The sequence below is a fragment of the Spea bombifrons genome, chromosome 3 (genome assembly GCF_027358695.1).
Source record: "Spea bombifrons isolate aSpeBom1 chromosome 3, aSpeBom1.2.pri, whole genome shotgun sequence".
Classification (NCBI taxonomy): domain Eukaryota; kingdom Metazoa; phylum Chordata; class Amphibia; order Anura; family Pelobatidae; genus Spea; species Spea bombifrons.
This window is the reverse complement of record NC_071089.1, coordinates 91719232-91738557: the sequence shown is the minus strand read 5'-3', so window position 1 is coordinate 91738557 and position 19326 is coordinate 91719232. Positions and strand designations below refer to the sequence as shown.

At 37.2% G+C, this 19326-nt stretch overlaps 1 protein-coding gene across 1 annotated transcript in view; it reads left to right on the top strand.

Moving 5' to 3' along the window:
* The first annotated feature begins 521 nt into the window (after nt 1–521).
* LOC128484071 (KRAB-A domain-containing protein 2-like) overlaps nt 522–19326 on the top strand; it is a 36827-nt gene continuing 18022 nt past the window's right edge. Inside the window, exon 1 of the mRNA XM_053460388.1 lies at nt 522–2010. Coding sequence (XP_053316363.1) covers nt 789–2010 — 1222 coding nt within the window. The 5' untranslated portion in view covers nt 522–788. The remainder of the gene's footprint in view (nt 2011–19326) is intronic.

Genomic DNA, 19326 nt, shown 5'->3' with positions numbered 1-19326 from the left:
CATACCAAATACATCGGTGAAAGATCGAATATTTCATTTCATGATATTACATTCGGACCCTCACCGGTGTATGTCGACAATCACAGATATGCTCTGGTGGAGGTCAAAAAGAGAGGAGACAAATAGGCGACTGGCTGTCTCCCGCAAAATCCTTTGTTCTGCTGTCAGTCCGTATGCCAAATCCTTTGTTCTGCTGTCAGTCCGTATGCAACGTTTGATAGGCGACTGGCTGTCTCCCGCCAAATCCTTTGTTCTGCTGTCAGTCCGTATGCCAAATCCTTTGTTCTGCTGTCAGTCCGTGCCCGCCAAATCCTTTGTTCTGCTGTCAGTCCGTATGCCAAATCCTTTGTTCTGCTGTCAGTCCGTATGCAACGTTTGATGGTGCGAGTAACGTTTTATGCAACGTTTGATGGTGCGAGTAACGTTTTCTAAATTTTTTACGACACCCTTATTTATAATCAATGGATACCGCAGTGAATCGTGATCTTTTTCTTGAAAAGTTAAATGCATTAATTGCGGAAAAACGAGAAGACAATTGTTTTTATTTTTCTCAAGAAAAGTACTCTAAAATACTTTCTGAAGTGGTTTCTGCTAAAACTAAGTGCAATACACCTTTGGATTACAGACGATTAAAACGTTTTGATGTTTTAAAAATTAATGATGAAGAGAAGTTAATTGTACCATTAAAACAAGGAGACACGAATATCCAGTATTATGTTACCAATGAGGAATTGTTCAGTATACTATATGAAACTCACACCAGAATAGGCCACGGAGGAAGAACACGTATGCTGAAAGAATTGCAAGTTAAATACAAAAATATTACGTATGAAGTTGTCATGTTGTATTTAAATTTATGCAAACAGTGTCAAATGAAACACAGTGCACCTAGGAAAGGTATTGTTGTGAAACCAATGGTCAGTTCTGAGTTAAACTCAAGATGTCAAGTTGATCTGATAGATCTACAGTCAAACAGCGATGGCGAATATAAATTCATAATGGTTTACCAAGATCATTTAACTAAGTTTGTCCAGCTACGACCTTTGAAAACTAAGAGAGCTGAAGAAGTAGCGCATCACGTTCTTTCAATATTTTTAACATTTGGTGCTCCAGCAATATTGCAATCAGATAATGGTAGAGAATTCAGTAATCAAGTCATATCCGAACTATGCGCTATGTGGAAAGATGTTAAGATAGTCCATGGAAAGCCTCGTCACAGTCAAACACAAGGCTCAGTTGAAAGGGCCAATCAAGATATACAGAATATGCTATCCGCATGGATGAACGATAACGATACAAATAAATGGTCAGATGGTTTACCCTTTGTACAATTTGCCAAGAACACTACATACCACGAAGGAATACGCCAAAGTCCTTATGAAGCCATGTTTGGCGTTAAGGCTAAAAGAGGCATAGCATCGTCTTTTTTGCCTAGCGAACTAATCGCAAATATTGAAACCGAAGAACAACTCAAAGAAATTGCCAATACTTGTGAAACCGAAAAACAGCATGAAGAAACTGTTGATACTTCTGAAAAAAATTTGTGCGGTGGTCATTCGGAAAACCATATTTCAAGGAAAAATATTGAAGAGGACCTGCATTCTACTACGTTTCCACATCAAGCTCTAACTGGAAAACACGAGTTAATTTCAATAAAAAGAGCGGCCGCGAAAGAGAATCTTGTACTGCAAGCAAACAAAATGTTACGCACCTCACAAAAACAATTTCCTCCTGCTCAAATTGGCGATAGTGTACGAATACAAGTGCCTGATGTCGACCGTGGTCGTACAGATAGCCGAAATGTGTTAGCGGTTGTTGTTGGGATAGAAGACTCCGACTTCTATAAACTGGCAAATAAAAATGGTACCCTCAAGCAGCTTTACACACGTAACCAGTTCGTAATTTGTAAAGAAAAGTTACTTTCCATAAATGAGATTTCGGCTCAAGAAATTTCGCTGAGAGAAGCAGCTGCAGCTAATTCGAGAAGCGGCGGACAAGGCTATACACGCTGTCATTGCAAAAGGAGGTGTTCCACAAATAAATGCAGTTGCAAAAGCAAGGGACTTCTGTGTAATTCAAAATGTCATAATAGTTTCAGTTGTTGCAATAAATAAGTTAATGCAGTTGCAAAAGCAAGGGACTTCTGTGTAATTCAAAATGTCATAATAGTTTCAGTTGTTGCAATAAATAAGTTAATGCAGTTGCAAAAGCAAGGGACTTCTGTGTAATTCAAAATGTCATAAAATTCAGTTGTTGCAATAAATAAGTTTCTAGAGGCGAAAAAGTTACGTCACCCTTGTCATATTTTATCGCCGCTGAAATACGGAGAAGAAAATAGAAATCTCCGACATTCACCATTAGTACTTGGTGAATGTCGACATTGGCCGGTGTAAGTAAGAAATAAGGGTATTTAGCAAATATTTTGGACATACACCAAGCGACTATGTGAATGTTGACATTCACCGGTGAATGTCGACATTCTCCAGATTTTGGTCTTTCACTGTAACATATATAAAACACAACATCTTGGTCTTTTGTATTAAATACCATAAAAAGGGATTTAACTAAAGTCAATGCTAGCATAGTCCACACCAGCCATTTTCTTGTATTTAATGTAACACTTAAATACAACAAAATTACCTGTATATCTTATTAAAAAATGCCCTTAATCTTAATTTATTAAATATATTAATATTATTATTTGTATGGCAACAATTTCAAGACAAAATCAAGCTGTGGGCTAAAGTATTCTTGCAATTTACTGTCTCATCTAAGTGTTAAAAGTTAGATCTCTTAAAAGTTCAAAATAATTGTTATTGATCGGAGAGTGTACAAATGATCTAATGTTTAAAGCGGATTTGATTTCCTATTTCCAAAAACAGTATAGCTACTTATAATTTCAGTAACACACGGGAGCTCAAAAAATAAATAAATCAATTTATCAGTGTAATTGGCTTCCTCTGGATCAATCACTCTTAAAGTGAAATATCTACTTATTTGCAATGGGTGAAAAACGAGCCCACGTTTCCATTCATCATGTTCCAAGAAATAATTTTTTTAACACACTCTGTTGTGTCACACCATTATCTGTGTGACTAATGACAGCATCAGTATTACTTTAGAAAAACAGTGGAAGGTTGATTACCAGCTAACTTGGAGAAGATAGTATCTTACTAGTTTTAATATTTAGACCAGTGTACAAAAGGCTTTGTAACATCAAACTGAGTCAACAACTAAATCAGAAGGAAACAGTTTAATAATAAAGTGCATAATATTACTTGTCATGGCCACTAAGGACTTGGTCACCAAGAGAATGCTTACACCAAATTCTGGGAGTCGTGGATCCTATATTTTTAGATCTGGCTCCTAACCTTTTGTGCCATTTTATATTGATGTTAAAGGGTGTACCTAAAAATATCAAGGTGGCTTCCAGATATGTTTATTACCTTTTTTGAACATCCTTGTGTAGCCCAATTGAATATATATATATATATATATATATATATATATATATATATATATATATATATATGAAACCAAAGAAAAAATGGGCACTCACGGGTCTTTGCAGTAAAGTGCATTAAGCACAATTTTATTTCAACCAGCACAGCCAACGTTTCGGACCACCTCCGGTCCTTTCTCAAGGCAAGTGCTGTGTGGCAAAGTGAAACAATTTATGCAGTGCAGTGATTAATGTGATAAACAACAGGAGTGGCTTACCCCACCTCTCAAACGATCATCATGTGGGAATGAAGACTGGAATCACCAGAACAGCATGTGCATATCCCCAGTTAAACATGGTGTGTACCTAGTAAAACATCCCCATGCAACACGCGGAACCTATAACCGTTCCGTTCAATACATTGAATTTCCTTTGGTCATGTGAAATAATATAAATAAAAGAGAAACTTCTCAGTGAAATAGCAATTAAATAGTGCATATAGAATGAAAATGTGTATGTTTAAAAAATACATAGTACCATACCCCAAGAATCTGTAATGGACAAAATTTAGCGAAGGCAGAGACTTCTGCAGGCTGCAAAGAAGTATTATGCATGCAATAAATAAAAACGGAACATATAGGGATTTCATAAGTGCCGCAAGCAAAAGTCCATAAAAAGGTATGATGCTCCATTTCATCGAGTATCCAAAAATGAGGAAAAAGAAACATGTTCATTTAGTCCCATTGGTGTGAGGGTGTTGAGAGTCTTGATCCAAAAGGTCTCGCGTTGAAGCAATAGCTTAGCCCTGTCACCTCCTCTTCTCAAGGGGGGGACCATATCAATGGCTACAAAGCGTAAAGAGCTCAAGTGATGTTTCTCACTCAAAAAATGTTTAGCCATTTTTTGCAGATACTATGGGTCGGCCTGGTGGCTTATGTGCATTCTTGTGAAGTTTTGGTAACGTATACAGTACTGGAATACGAGGAAAGCAGTTTGACATTAATCATCATATCACTTGTAAATCAGAGTTTGTTGTATATAAAATCACATGCCCGTGTGGCCTTTGCTATATTGGAAAAACGGACTTGACACTACGGGACAGAATTCGGGGACACCGATCAGCTATCAATACAGCGTTCCGAGATGGAACAACTGATAAGCCAGTGGCTAAACATTTTTTGAGTGAGAAACATCACTTGAGCTCTTTACGCTTTGTAGCCATTGATATGGTCCCCCCCTTGAGAAGAGGAGGTGACAGGGCTAAGCTATTGCTTCAACGCGAGACCTTTTGGATCAAGACTCTCAACACCCTCACACCAATGGGACTAAATGAACATGTTTCTTTTTCCTCATTTTTGGATACTCGATGAAATGGAGCATCATACCTTTTTATGGACTTTTGCTTGCGGCACTTATGAAATCCCTATATGTTCCGTTTTTATTTATTGCATGCATAATACTTCTTTGCAGCCTGCAGAAGTCTCTGCCTTCGCTAAATTTTGTCCATTACAGATTCTTGGGGTATGGTACTATGTATTTTTTAAACATACACATTTTCATTCTATATGCACTATTTAATTGCTATTTCACTGAGAAGTTTCTCTTTTATTTATATTATTTCACATGACCAAAGGAAATTCAATGTATTGAACGGAACGGTTATAGGTTCCGCGTGTTGCATGGGGATGTTTTACTAGGTACACACCATGTTTAACTGGGGATATGCACATGCTGTTCTGGTGATTCCAGTCTTCATTCCCACATGATGATCGTTTGAGAGGTGGGGTAAGCCACTCCTGTTGTTTATCACATTAATCACTGCACTGCATAAATTGTTTCACTTTGCCACACAGCACTTGCCTTGAGAAAGGACCGGAGGTGGTCCGAAACGTTGGCTGTGCTGGTTGAAATAAAATTGTGCTTAATGCACTTTACTGCAAAGACCCGTGAGTGCCCATTTTTTCTTTGGTTTCATATATCTGGCTATTTTTGGAGCACCTGGGCAAATAAAAGCCTGTGTATATTAATAAATTCTCTGAGTGTGCAGCCGCTCCCTTTGGTTTGTATATATATATATATATATATATATATATATATATATATATATATACATATAATCAATATCAGTTTCATAGAGTACAAGTGTCTTTGGGTCCATATATATTTATTCTTGTAACACTGTCTCTCCCGCTGCTATTTCCTATGGTGGCCTCTACCTCACTCACACTCCCAGATCTGATAACATAAAGGGTGGGGGTGTAGGCTTCCTACTCTCCTCAACTTGTACTTTTCAACCTATTCCCTCTGGCGCATCACTCTCTTTATACTCATTTGAGGTTCATGCTATTTGACTATTTAATCCTATCTCCTTTTGCATCCCCCTGGCCCTGCTAACATCCTTCTTGACCACATCTCCTCATGGCTTCCCCTCTTCCTCTCCTGTTATGTTCCTTCTGTCATTGTTGAGATTTCCACATCCCATTGCACAGTGCTACGGAATATGATGGCACTATATAAAATATTAATAATTCTTTCCTCTACAATGGATTTTTTTGGAAACTTAAACTGCATAGTACGTATATCGCCTTAAATTAACATTGTAACAAAATAGTTAATAGCAAATGTTTATATTTACAGCAAATAAATTCTCATTTTTTTTCCTTTACATGAATTCTTAATACCAACAAATGAACACTGGGTAGTGAAATGTCTTTGTTTAACTGTGAAATACAAGTATGTAACATTAAATGATCAGCAATTATTCAATTTGTTTGTTTTCATTATCGCATTGCATCAAAAAGAACTATATTAGAAAGACCCTAACCTTTGCAACATTTAATTTTACCTTTCTTTTTAACAAAAACCTAATGCTACAATCAACTTTGACTGTAGCAGGTTAAACATAGTGATTGATAAATACATCAGCACGTGATTAGATGAAGTTGCCTGCAAGTGGATATTTAAAGGTCAGGTAATTTTCGCTTGTACAAGGTAAGGATTAACCATGCTACCCGGAACACATGCAAGTTCCGTTGAGTAAAAATGCCAGATAAAGTACAGTACTACTGTGAAATTTTGCTAAGCAATTATGCTGGCTTTATACCTTAGACATTTCAACTGTATGTTGCCTGCAAACAAACTCATAAAATGGTTAAGTCTGACATTTGTTCAATATAATGAGAAAGATCCTGAAACCAGCCACCTGCATCCCAAATCAAAAATGCAATAAGTGTGATCCTACATTTCTTCCTAACAAAGAAAGCATTGTATATGTCATCCCGTAAGTCTGGATATACAGATATATCTTTCTACTTTTCTACAATTTTTGTTTTGCTCACAATAGTTACTCATATGCACATACATACGTATAAAAAACTAATTCCAGTACACGTGGTGAAAATTGTTGATATTGTTGAAATTGATATCTATGTTGTGAATCTGTTTTTTACATATTATTTAACACAGTAATATACACACACCTAAAAATATAATCACGATCACATACATACTTACACACTCACATATTCAGTGCTGTGGAAAAGTATTTGCCTGATTTCTTCTATTTTTGGATAATTGTCACACTTAAATGTTTCAGATTATCAAATTAATTTTAATATCAGACTAAACACAGAATGCAGTTTTTAAATTATGATTTAATGTATAGAATGAAAAAAGCTATCTAACCCTACCTGGCCCTAACTGAAAAAGTAATTACTAAATCAACCAATTAACCAAATGTAATTGATAATTGGTTTCAATTTCACTAGACACATCAGGCATGATTGCTACCAATTAAATAGAACTTGTCTTGCAAAATGAAGGAGGCTGAAATGTCTCAAAAAGCAGCACATGATGCTGTGATCTTACGAAATTCAAGAATGGTGAGAAAGTAATTGACATCTATCAGTCATGAAAGGGTTACAAAGCTAGGACTCAAACAAAGCATGATGGGAGGCTTTATGTATGTATGGGGAAAACATGGAACAGCGGTGAACCTTTTGCCAAACACCTTGATGACCCCAAAACCTTTTGGGAAAACTGTTAAAATAAGAAGACATGGATGGATCCTGTTACATCTGGCATACAGCTATCACAGCATTCCACAATAACAACATCATACAAACAGTCAAACACAGTGGTGGTAGTGTAATGGTCTTAGGACCTGGGTGACCTGCCATAATTGATGGTCAAATGAATTCTGGTGGCCACTGGGCATTTTTCACATGGTATAAATGTATTCTGACAATTACAACTCATGGGACAAGGGAGGCTCTATCGATTAGCAAGTCTTTTTTTGGTGTAATCTGGAAGAACACAAAATACTCAGATACAAAGGCAAATAGAGATTGGGCATGAATTTTCTATTTAACTCATTTGATCCTGAGGTTGTTGCACCTGGAATGACCATTCAAATCAGATCTTCATCCAGAATAGAATTGAGCTCTCCCTCCATTAAGCTATGTCTATCTATCGAGTCATTATGCGCATTAGCAAATTCAGCCTTTTTTGTTTCCATATGTAATTTCCTTTCTCCCAGCTCATTTACCTCCTTATGCAGATTTTCCAAGATAATTTTAAGAGTTTGAGGTGCCTCATAGGGCCTTTAAAAGCTCTTTCATTATCCCTAATATTGCTGGTTCTGTGTAATATATTGGACTGCTGGTGTGATGGGTTCCACTTTGCTGTCCAGTCCATCACCAGGCCCTTGTGATGGAGTATGCTATGTGTCCCTTGACACTGATTTAAGAATTGTGAAGCTTTTTTAATCTTCCAATGCAATGATCTGCCAGTTAGCTGGTAAACTGTGAGTGGTTTTGCAGTCTTATAAGCTGCTTTTTGCAAGAGTTCCACTAGCCTGTGTCTACCTCTTCTCTGGAATAGGCCATGCCCCCGTATAATAGTAATTTTGATTAGATGTTATTTGTTGGAGAAATGTTTGAACATCTTGGTAGCCAGGGAATTTTGTACAGTTATGGAAAATTAAAAAGTATTATTATTACCATTATCATCATCCTATAGAAGTTTGCTCATATGCTTGTAGTGTAACAAACTCTCTTAGGAAAACAGTTTGAACATTATGGAGATAGACTTTTATATAGCTGTGAGGCATATTTTAAATTGTCTGCTTGAAGTAGCACAGGGAAAGATTTATCAGGCTGCAAATTTCGAATACTCCTAAAATATCTTGTGTGATCATAATTATTAAGCAGTTCCGCCACCAAAATACAAATTTAAATCCACTTACCCAAAACTTATGCCAGATGCTTTACAGCTGGTGGTTTTATACTTTGAAGCATACACCTTATTAATCAAATAATAAACAAGGCAAAATTGTGCATGAATACATAAAACACATATAAGCATTTTTAAAATCAGAATAAGCAGTAGCAATGCATTCATCCTATTTCCTCACATTCACTAGTTTTCCTAGGACTTTTTCCTTTGCTTTACTCCCAGTGGTGTAATTTTTATATTACCAGTTGACAAGTAAATGTGCTTCACTGTTATAAATAACTTAGGCAAGCAAAGGCAGAAATGCAGGCAAATTCACATACATATTGGTAAAACCAACCAAATGATGTGCCGAAGTGTATGAATGAAAGCAGCTCCGCAGAAGCCACACTTTCCAATAGCTTGTGACAATTATGACTACTAAGAGTCTAATTGGTTAAAAGACTTGTGTACAAAATAGGGTAATCATACTGAAATATGTAATGTAAAGGCATTCCCAACATATAGACAACTTGGACAATTAAATTTATGTGAAGTACAAATGTAGGAAATGATAATTAAGATAACACTCTTTAACTAATCTATTTGATACTAAACCACTTTGCATTGTTAACAGCTAATCTAACATACTGTGACAAGCCTCCCTTTTCCTTGGGACTTTTGTCAAGGATCTTGGCTGTAACCACAGTCTTCTAGGGTAAATGAAGTCCAGGACACATCCAGCTCAGCTTCAATGTTTATTTTAAAGGAACAAACAGCAGCAGTTGTAAGCAGAATAACAGTCTTCGCTTAGAACAAAACAGGTCACAATTTACCATCAATATGGCTTTGCAGAGAAAAACCACCCCTCAGTTTATCAGCTCTCCTAGCTGGCATAACAGTGGCTTCCTCTCTGAATCAGGCTCAAACCCTTTTACCTTCTGCCTGCTAATTAATCAGCCACAGGTGAGCTGCTACTTAGTCCACACCTGTGGAGCTCCTGTCCAGAATGCACACTCTGGACTGGATCAATACAGCAATTAGTGCTGTTGGAGCACTGGCCCACCCTGCTCTTCCAGATTCTCCGCCCCAGGGACCCTTACCATGTTTTGCAAACTGCCAGTAGTGCAGTTTGTAGTCAAACATCTTTCCCTGGGACATATTTTAAGGCAGACTACTATTGACCAAGGCTGGTCTAATATACCTGCCATCTACCACTTTACCAGACCTTGTGTCACAATACATTATAGTTGTAAGGGCTGGTGGTATCTAGCTATCATAGATGTATGAGTGTTTGTAGGGACATTATTTCTGTTGCATATGGGTCAGACTAAACAAACTGGGGGTCTGGCTTGATCCTAGCTTGGAACACATCATGTAGTCTCTTCTGGTGTCCTCCTTGTTTAATTGTTCTCTCTCTACTACATTGTTTACTCCAAACAGTTGATACTGTATATGTTTAGTCCACATCTCATTATTGTTTCAAAATCTCCTGAACTCTTTTTTTTCTATATTTCTCCGTCTCCATTTGCTGTTGATGGTACTCTGTTACCTTGATCGCGTTTTTGGTAGGGTAACCCTCATAGTACCTCAAATCTCATTCAGTGGGTTTTATTTTCTCATTGCATCTTGTCCAGATATCTTAAACAACCATTCCTTTATAGTAGCATCATATTCTTGGAGTTATGATCATGGATCTATTTTTGTTGATTGGTTCCCTGGCTTTTGACCTCAGTCCAAACTCTTTTCATGTATATGTATTTTCCCTCAGTACCTGCCATCCATTATTCTGTGCATGAACCAGTCTTTGCCATAGACTAATCATTACTTGCATATTGTGTCTAGTTAGAAGTCTAAGAAGCCACATAAGGTCAGATGCTCAACTGTTAAGAGGGAATGGTTGCCCTTGATGTCAACCTGTCCTTGCACTGTGACTCCAGCCAATCCTGGAAGGCCTAGTACCTTCTTTCCAAGAATAAATCAAACCTAAAATTTAAAAATACACTAGAGCTTCCATGCACAATGAATACAATGATGGTCAAGTAATTATAGCATGCCTGCAGTTTTTCAGTACAGTCCTCACAATGACCATCCATAAACACTGAAATTCAGATAGGGACACTGCCATGTTCTTAAACCTTTGCTTTATTATTATTATAATCTTCACCACTTCTATCTGGTAAGCATTTGCACCAGTATATCCCTTTTCCAGCTTTGCTTAGTAACCATTCTTTCTTAGAGGAAATTGCTTAATTAAGTGGGGACATGGCAACCCGTTAAATATCAGTCTTAACAAAGAGGAGAGTTATATGTCACTGTTAAGAAAACAACATGGGGTTTAACACAGCCAACAAGTGCTGGCTGCCCAATACAGGTTAACTAGATGGCTGCCTAGTATGGGGGGCACTTTGATTAGCAGATTATTTCCTATGTTAGTAAGCAAGTGATTGAAATTCACAACTTCATTTTCATTAGTTACCTTCTCAGTAAGCAGTGCACAAATCATAATTTATTACCTAAGCCAAAGTACTACTATTCCTGTCCTCCGTCACTGCAGGTCTCCTGGAAACAGTTTCTACAAACCCCAGGGGGGACTTCCAGGCGTTGGCCAGACATCAACATAGTGCAGTACACCTGTGGAGGGGAGGTAATGCCTGTAATCCCCATCATACAGAACTAAATGAACAGGTTACTCTAGATTCACCCCTGCCTGGTGACCAATCCAGTAAAGATCTTGTTCAGCACAGAGGAGAAGTAGATACCCGCAGCACTATAAAAACCCCTCTAACTATGAGCACCTTACTCCAGTTCTCCAGAACTTTGGTTCCTTTATGCCCGTGGACTTCAGCATCCTGCTACAGACCCTCTATTGGATTCTCCGTTACTTGACCTTTGGCTTTCCTATTGGACTGCCCCTGTTTGCCTGTTACGTGACCCTTGCCTGCACTACCGTTTACTCTGATTGCCGCCTGCCCCTGACCTATTGAACTGTTTACTGACACCGCTTTGGACTATCCTCTGCTCTTATGCTCCCAGCCCAATCCTTACAGGTACAAATTCAAGGGGTAACGGGCATCTGCAAACTGCCACTGATGATGTCTTCCCTGTGATAGGGGAGAGCTGTAACATGATCATGTACCAAAGCTCTGTAGTGTATAGTCACACCTGTTGCACATTATTTTCCATTTTAATGAGCACATTCTTCTGTCACATCTGTTAGTTTTCTTAAAATACTAATCCATAAACTGCTTTCGGCTGGAATGCTGGCAAATGAATCCTTTTCTCCTCCCATAGTGCCTAAATATTAATTTACACAGGCACTGGTTATGAACTTGCTGCATTTGCATTGCCGCTTCAATGATAAATTAATAATATTTGTCCTTTTCAAATTAGGTACTATACAATTATTTAAATAACCTAGAGGCCCAATATGGAATTTATAGAAGGAATTATACAAACATTCAAGCTGTATTTGCCAAAAATGTAATGCAGAAATTTACAGGAAGGGCTGTGTTTGAATTCGCATCAATATTCTGCTGTTATTTTGTTAATGAAAGTATATCATTTGTTCCCCGTGTTATTTCTGACTCATCTCATCATTATATACTTTGACATTTGCACAAGCGCATTATACTTTGTACAGACTGTGTTACTGGTCTCTTTATTCATGGACCAATGATTGACCTTTTAAGAAATGACGTTTCCCATTAAAGTCCCAACTTCTAGTTGTTTGAGATGATCACCTGGTTCTATCACTTAGCCCATTCTTAATATCTAAGCAATGAGCGAGGCTCCTGGGAATCAGCTAAATGGACAGGGAGCATGTATGTGTGTGGGTGAGTGCATGCTTAGGGGATGTGTGTTTTTGATTGGGGTATGTAAATGTAGGGGCGGGAGTCACTAGGGGATAAAGGGTGCCCTCTGTGTGACCCCGGTCACTGTCATTTTTCCAGAGACAGTCAACAGACTTACCTGCTTCCCACCCTCCCTCCCTATTTTTTGTGTACTAACTTTCTTTCTTTTGTCACAGCTGGCGGTTTGTGTGTCCTTGCCGGTCTGGTTTTGGTAAGTGATGGAGTTTGGATGCTGGTGTGAAGGAAGGCTCAATCCTCCCCTAACCTCTGGTGTTTTTTATTGGACGTGCCCACCGAGCTTATGGTCGGCTGGTGGTTAGCATTAGTTCTGGGACAGCGGAAGTTAGCTGTCAATGTTATTGGACGTGCCCACCGAGCTTATGGTCGGCTGGTGGTTAGCATTAGTTGTGGGACAGCGGAAGGTAGCTGTCATTTTTGTTTGGACGAGGGGGGAGGTGAGTACCTGTGGTCTGGATTGTACAGTGGTGAGCGGCCGGCAAGGACGGGGTTAATTCAGTTCCTGTGTTGGCTATGTTTGAATGTATTATGTGTTATGTATATTTGTATATTTGTATTTAGTATTTATTGTGTGGTTTATTGTGTATTTATGTTTATTGGTTTATGGTGTTTAGGCCAACACAGTGTTTGTGGTTATTCTTAATAAAATATGCTGTGGCCTGTTTTATCCAACTTCAGTCTCTGTGTCGTTAATTGGTGGGGTTTAGGTGGTAGTTGGTTTGTGATGCACGGTACACACTACCCACATACATGGCTTATTACGGAATACAGGATGAAATGTCTGTCATCCCCTACACAGACTAGAATTCAAGGAAAATTAGTTATGAATGAATGACTTGATCATTCAGATTCTTCTTTCTCTGTACAATTTCTCATTTCTTCAATTTGAAAGTTGAAAAAAGGAATGGATACACTACACATCTCTATACGTAAATTTAGTAATTAAAAGTATAATAATGGGATGCCTTTATTTAAATAATACAAAAATACAAAGAAGGCTGTTGGTCCAGGGAAATATGATTATGCTTTCATATGCAGAATAATACAGAACTGGTCCAGAAAAAAATGGCATCTCAAAAGATGCATCAGTATACACATCTTTGCCACAGAAATATTTGTAAAATAGTCAATATGGTGGCAATACCTGGCAGGGATAACTGTGAGACACTAATCCCATTATGAAATAAATGATAAAAGACACCAGATGCCCCAAATAAACCAGGGAGCTGTTGCTTCTAAAGTCACGAGTTGATTCCATTTTCAAAGAAACCTTCAAATGAATCAAAAGACATTTGTGAAATTATAAACTTCATAGATGCCCCTTTGCTTCACACATCTTGAACATTTTCATAAATTACAAATTGTGTGTTTGCATAAACGCCCTAGCCATATGCCTTGAGTGAATACTCACAGCAAGCCCCTGTACAATTTGACCATGTTTTTGTATTCATTTACAGTTTGCAAATAAATAAAGCTGGTTCAGTATTGCAAATTTCTCACCCTTTACACGAACTCCATCTGTATTATAGGAACTCTATTGGTAACAATGAAAAATATATGTCCCTATAAGAACCATGTTTTTAATGTACAGAAACATATCATAATGTTCAATTTCTTTACATAAAATATTTACGAAAGCAATTTCTTTTCTTATCAAATTGAAAGAAGTATATTTCTTCCGGTACTAGACCTTTTAGGAGCTGGGGCTGTCGTTCCTTTAAATAATTAGAAGGGTAAACATATATATATATATATATATATATATATATATATATATATATATATATATATATATATATGAATGAGATTCTGCGTGGATGAGTTCTGAGTTCTAATACATGCATGGGTATCAGGGCCAGGCAAAGCTATTTTCTGAGTTATACTGCTGTTGTATCCCTGAACTCGTACAGTGCACGATCAGATGTTTTCTAATTAAAGAGAAGATGTGGTTTCTTAGCAATAACAAAGACCTTGACATGTGAGGACCTTGTTGCAGACACTTTGTAAGTTTCTTGTGATTTTGTGAAAGAACTTTATCTTGCTGCGGGCACAAGAAAATGATTGTAGGCTCTTTGTATGGTAGTCACTTCTGCCGTACATCACTGCACACATTGTCAATGCGATAGAAGGTGTAATCGGGGTTGTAATTAGGTGGAAGGTAACCAGTGAAAGGGCTATCTGAGGCTAATTCCTGGTGGTATTAGGAGGAGCAGGGAAACCTGTGGTTTTTGCTGCTATACATGTAGCTTACCTATTTTCAATCATATGCTATTTAATTTCCTTATGTAGGTCCTGTTACGGTTCTGTAGAAAAATAGACTGCACATTTTCTGGAGAGAGTTTAGAGAAGGGCTACTAAAATTGTAAAAAAAACACATCAGGAAAGGCATTTAAATATATAAAGTATTGCTTGGAGGAAAGGAGAGATAAATGTGATGTGACATAAAAATTTAAATACATAAAGGATTCAACAAAGTACAAGAGGAAAGCCCTTTTCAAAGGAGAAATGTTAGGTATATAGGTCACACTGTAAAACAAAAGGGTCAGAGGCTCACATGTAATGTGAGGGAGTTTTACTTTGCTGAGAGGGTGGTAGAAAAGTGGAACAGCCTCCTAACAAAGTGGTAAAGGTTAATACAGTAAGATAATTTAAACATGTATGGGATAGGCATACAGTTGTCTTGACTATAAGATAAGACTATGTGCTTAATGTGGGTTTGACGTTTTCACAACAGGAAAAAATGTGCAGACTATATGGGTTGAATGGTTTGTATATAGTGCCCAATACTTTCTTTCTATTGATCAGTGATTAAGATATTCAAAATGCATAAACTTATATATATATAAACACACTCGATTTAGCGTGCTTAATCATGTCAGATCCCAGAGGCTAAAACAGATGTTATTTAGCAATGGCCTCTTACATTACATTACTGCATCTCTTATGATTGATTCCCCTGAGAACAGAAAATTGCAAATACATCTAAACTTATATTCAAACTGTAAATATTGTGATAGATTCCACTTGAAGTGTTTTAAAGCAGTGGTTCTCAACCTGTGTATCCTCAGGACCCACATTTGTCTTTGGTCATTAAGTCGCGACCCAAAAATAACCTCAGAAAAGATGAGGGAGTGGAAAGGCTGCCCGCGGGCTGCAGCAAGAAGAGGGGAGGAGCAATCAGAGAAAAACTTTATTCAGCTCCCACTAGGAACAGACAGCGACCGCAAACCAATCAAGCAACTTGCTTTGCGGCCGGACCGGAGGCTGCCTGACGGCCCTGATTGTTGCGCCCGCGGTCCTGACAGCCTGCTGCTCGCGGATTGCCGCTAGAATGTGTAAGGCAGCCCCAGGAAAGTGAAATTTTCCCGGTATGCCTCCAGTCCGGCCATGACCCTCTGCGACCCACTCATGACCCATGAGTTGAGAACCACTGTTTTAAAGTATATATTTTTAATGAAATAGTTCAACTCTAAGAAAATAATAGAGAAAACTACATCACTTTTTTAATAACATGTTTCTTCCCACGTTTCCTGGCTTTGCAGAATATCATCATAGATATTGAAGTGTACTTTTTTCATAATTGGTTTCAATGTTTGTTTATGTGTTTTATAGGGTCAATTATTTTATTTTTAAAAAGATATTTTAACAAATAAGCGTCACCCCCCCTTGCTATGCAATTCTTAGTGTGGTAACAATAATTATATGTGGTCATTATTTCCACTTAAGTGTTTGTTACCATATTATTAGTATTAATTCCAATGCTAAAAAGGAAAAGGTGTGCCGTATTGATCACATTTACCATTGTGATCTTCACGATATTTTGTATCAATCTCATACACCAACTGATTTGTATTAATAGCAGTTTGCTGAAGAGATGCAGTTCATTTCTAAGTCTGATGGTGTCATCATGTAACCATCATACAGAACTGCTGCAGTGCGTGTATCTATTCAAGCATTTAATGCATTATTCTGTAATTTTTGTCTTGGAAGTAATGAGGCCTGACAGTTTTAGCTTGTGCATGATAACAATCCCACACTGGTATCTTTAAAATTCTGTATTGCCAAATTCATAAGGGAAGATATGACTTCTACAAAATGACAGTAAACATGCTTCATTTTATAAGACATTTGTGGTTAACAACCTGAAACAATTGAGTGTTTTCTGAGCTACAGCTAAACTAATTTGGGTTACATTAAAAGTACTGATATGGAAGCTAAACCACTTTTTACAAAGAATAACCTAAATGTAAATTGCTTCATTTTTATATATTGCAGGTATGTATTGACATTTATTGCATAAAAAAATTCTGTCTGAAATTTGTTGACAGCAGTTTATCGTTAATAAAGATACCAGAGCACTTTTATACAAATGGGTTCCTTAACAAAAAATTGATTTGAATCTAAAAAAAAATAATTAAACAAAAAAAATAGATGAAATCCTAATTTACACCCTTAAACATAAATAATTTGGCATACAGCAATGATGTAGTAATTTATAGTAAATTGTGAAATCTCCATAAACACATGTTAACAGAAATTATTGTTCACTAGAACCATTACTTTACTGAATTTACTCAGGCCAAAGTTACCCAAGGAGACCAGTCTGGTCTCCTTGGGTACAATACATTTCTTAAAACTACATGCTAAACTACTGAGAGTATTGGGACAATACTATTTACTTCAAATTGCAACTCAACTAAGAACTGGGACAAGAATAGGGTTCAAGGTTTAAGATACTATTTTATTTTTTATTTGGAAGGAAGGCATTTTTTTCTTGAAATGTGATTTCAACTAATTTATTTATATTCAAAATGCAACCCTACCTCGCCAAATGTATTCTAATAGTAATCTCCATAGTAAAATGGAAATTGTATGCAAGTATGCGTACATTTATAAAAAGCATCAATTGAATGTTATTCAGTTACTCCAAGAGTGTATACAACCTTGTGAGGTTTTTTTATGACAAATGCATGTTGACACTTACCTATGATACCCTAACAGTTGCTTGTATTTAGTGACCTCTGCTATCATTGAATTAAAGCTATTCTACACACGTTTCTGACTTATATACCTCTCAATGTTTAATACTAATTAAAACGTTAATTGTCCTTGAAGATTCATGGGTGCTGACAAAATCTCTACATGTTTGTCCCATAAAGCTATCTATATCTGTATATTATAGCTGTAGCATTTACCTTACTGCATTTTTTAATGGATTGTTTTTTAGTATTTATTAGAAATAAACATTTTACAATGTGTTATATGAACGGTCACCTGCAAGTATACCCTGCTTCATGATTTGGTATTGTACAAAAAAAGCATATTGACATATATACCATAATTTCTAGGCTCTGAAATGTCCTTCTATAAGGGTGCTAACTGGAAAAAATAATTCAGAGCAACCTACAAAAATGAGAGCATATGCAGGCAAATAAGGTAACAAGGAAGTGCAGGCAAGCGATAATACAGATAACCGAGTGTGAACAGTGTGAAGTTGCGTGAACTGGAACAGTGCTGAAGCTGATGGTTGTTTCACACATCATACATCTTGTAAGGTATTTCCTTTGAGAAATACTAAAACTGTCAAACTATCCCTCCTCCACCAAACTTTACAGTAGGGACTTTGCATTGAGGTAGGTAGCATTCTCCTGACATTCGATAAACCTAGATTTGTCCATCAGACTTCCAGATAGTGAAAGGTAATTCATTACCCCAGAGAACACATTTTCACCGTTTCAGAGTCCAGTGATAGTGTACTTTACACCACTCCAGCTAACGCTTGGCATTGCTAATATTGATCTTTGTCTTTTGTGCAGCTTCTTGGCCATGGAAACCCATTGTACGATGGTACAATTGTGCTGATGTCACTTGTGGCAAAAGTGGCATTCTATGACAGTGCCACATTTAAAATGTGTTAACCATAGTTCACTATGATGGAATTTGATGTAACAGTGAGATGTTTATTCTAAATAAATTGGGTCAGAAATATCAGTGACTGAAACTTTTATTTTAAGCAGCATGGATTGGCGTCCGATTTTCAGTAGCCCTTAAGCTTATCTAGAGATTATACTGCATGGCAGGAGAAGTCATTTTAAAACAATCTGCAATATTTACACAGAATCATATGGTCACTATTGGCATAGCACAGCAGTGGAGTCTCCAGCTTTCATATTTAGGGGGGGAACATGGGGGGACAGGGACCAAAGTAGGGGGGGGCAATTATAAAATGCTACATATACATACATACATACATAGAGTCTATATGTATATATATATATATATATATATATATATACACACACATTAGACATGCATTTGTAACTACATAATATAACAGCTGAACTAGCAGTTAGTTTGCATTCTTTAATATTAGACCCTGCTGCCAATAAAAATTAATATTAGACCCTGCTGCCAATATATATTAATATTAGATCCTGCTGCCAATATATATTAATATTAGACCCTGTTGACAATATATTTTATATTGAAAAAAAAATTGGACCCCAGGAAAGCATTTCCTTGGGCCCCACTCCACACTCCCCAGCATGTAATCACTCCCTCCGCTCCCGCACCAAAACAAATATTTGCCACACTGCAGATCAGGGGAAGACCATGAGAATCAGTGCAGTCTTCTCTCTTTCTGACCCTAATGTGACAGTGAAAGGTCCTCTCCCCCCGTAATCATCCCCTGTATTTGCAGGTATAGATAAATAATTTATGGAAGCATAGCATAGCAGATATAACACAAATACCCAGTTTTGAGGTATAGATCAATTGGAATTCACATGAAACTCAGCATTA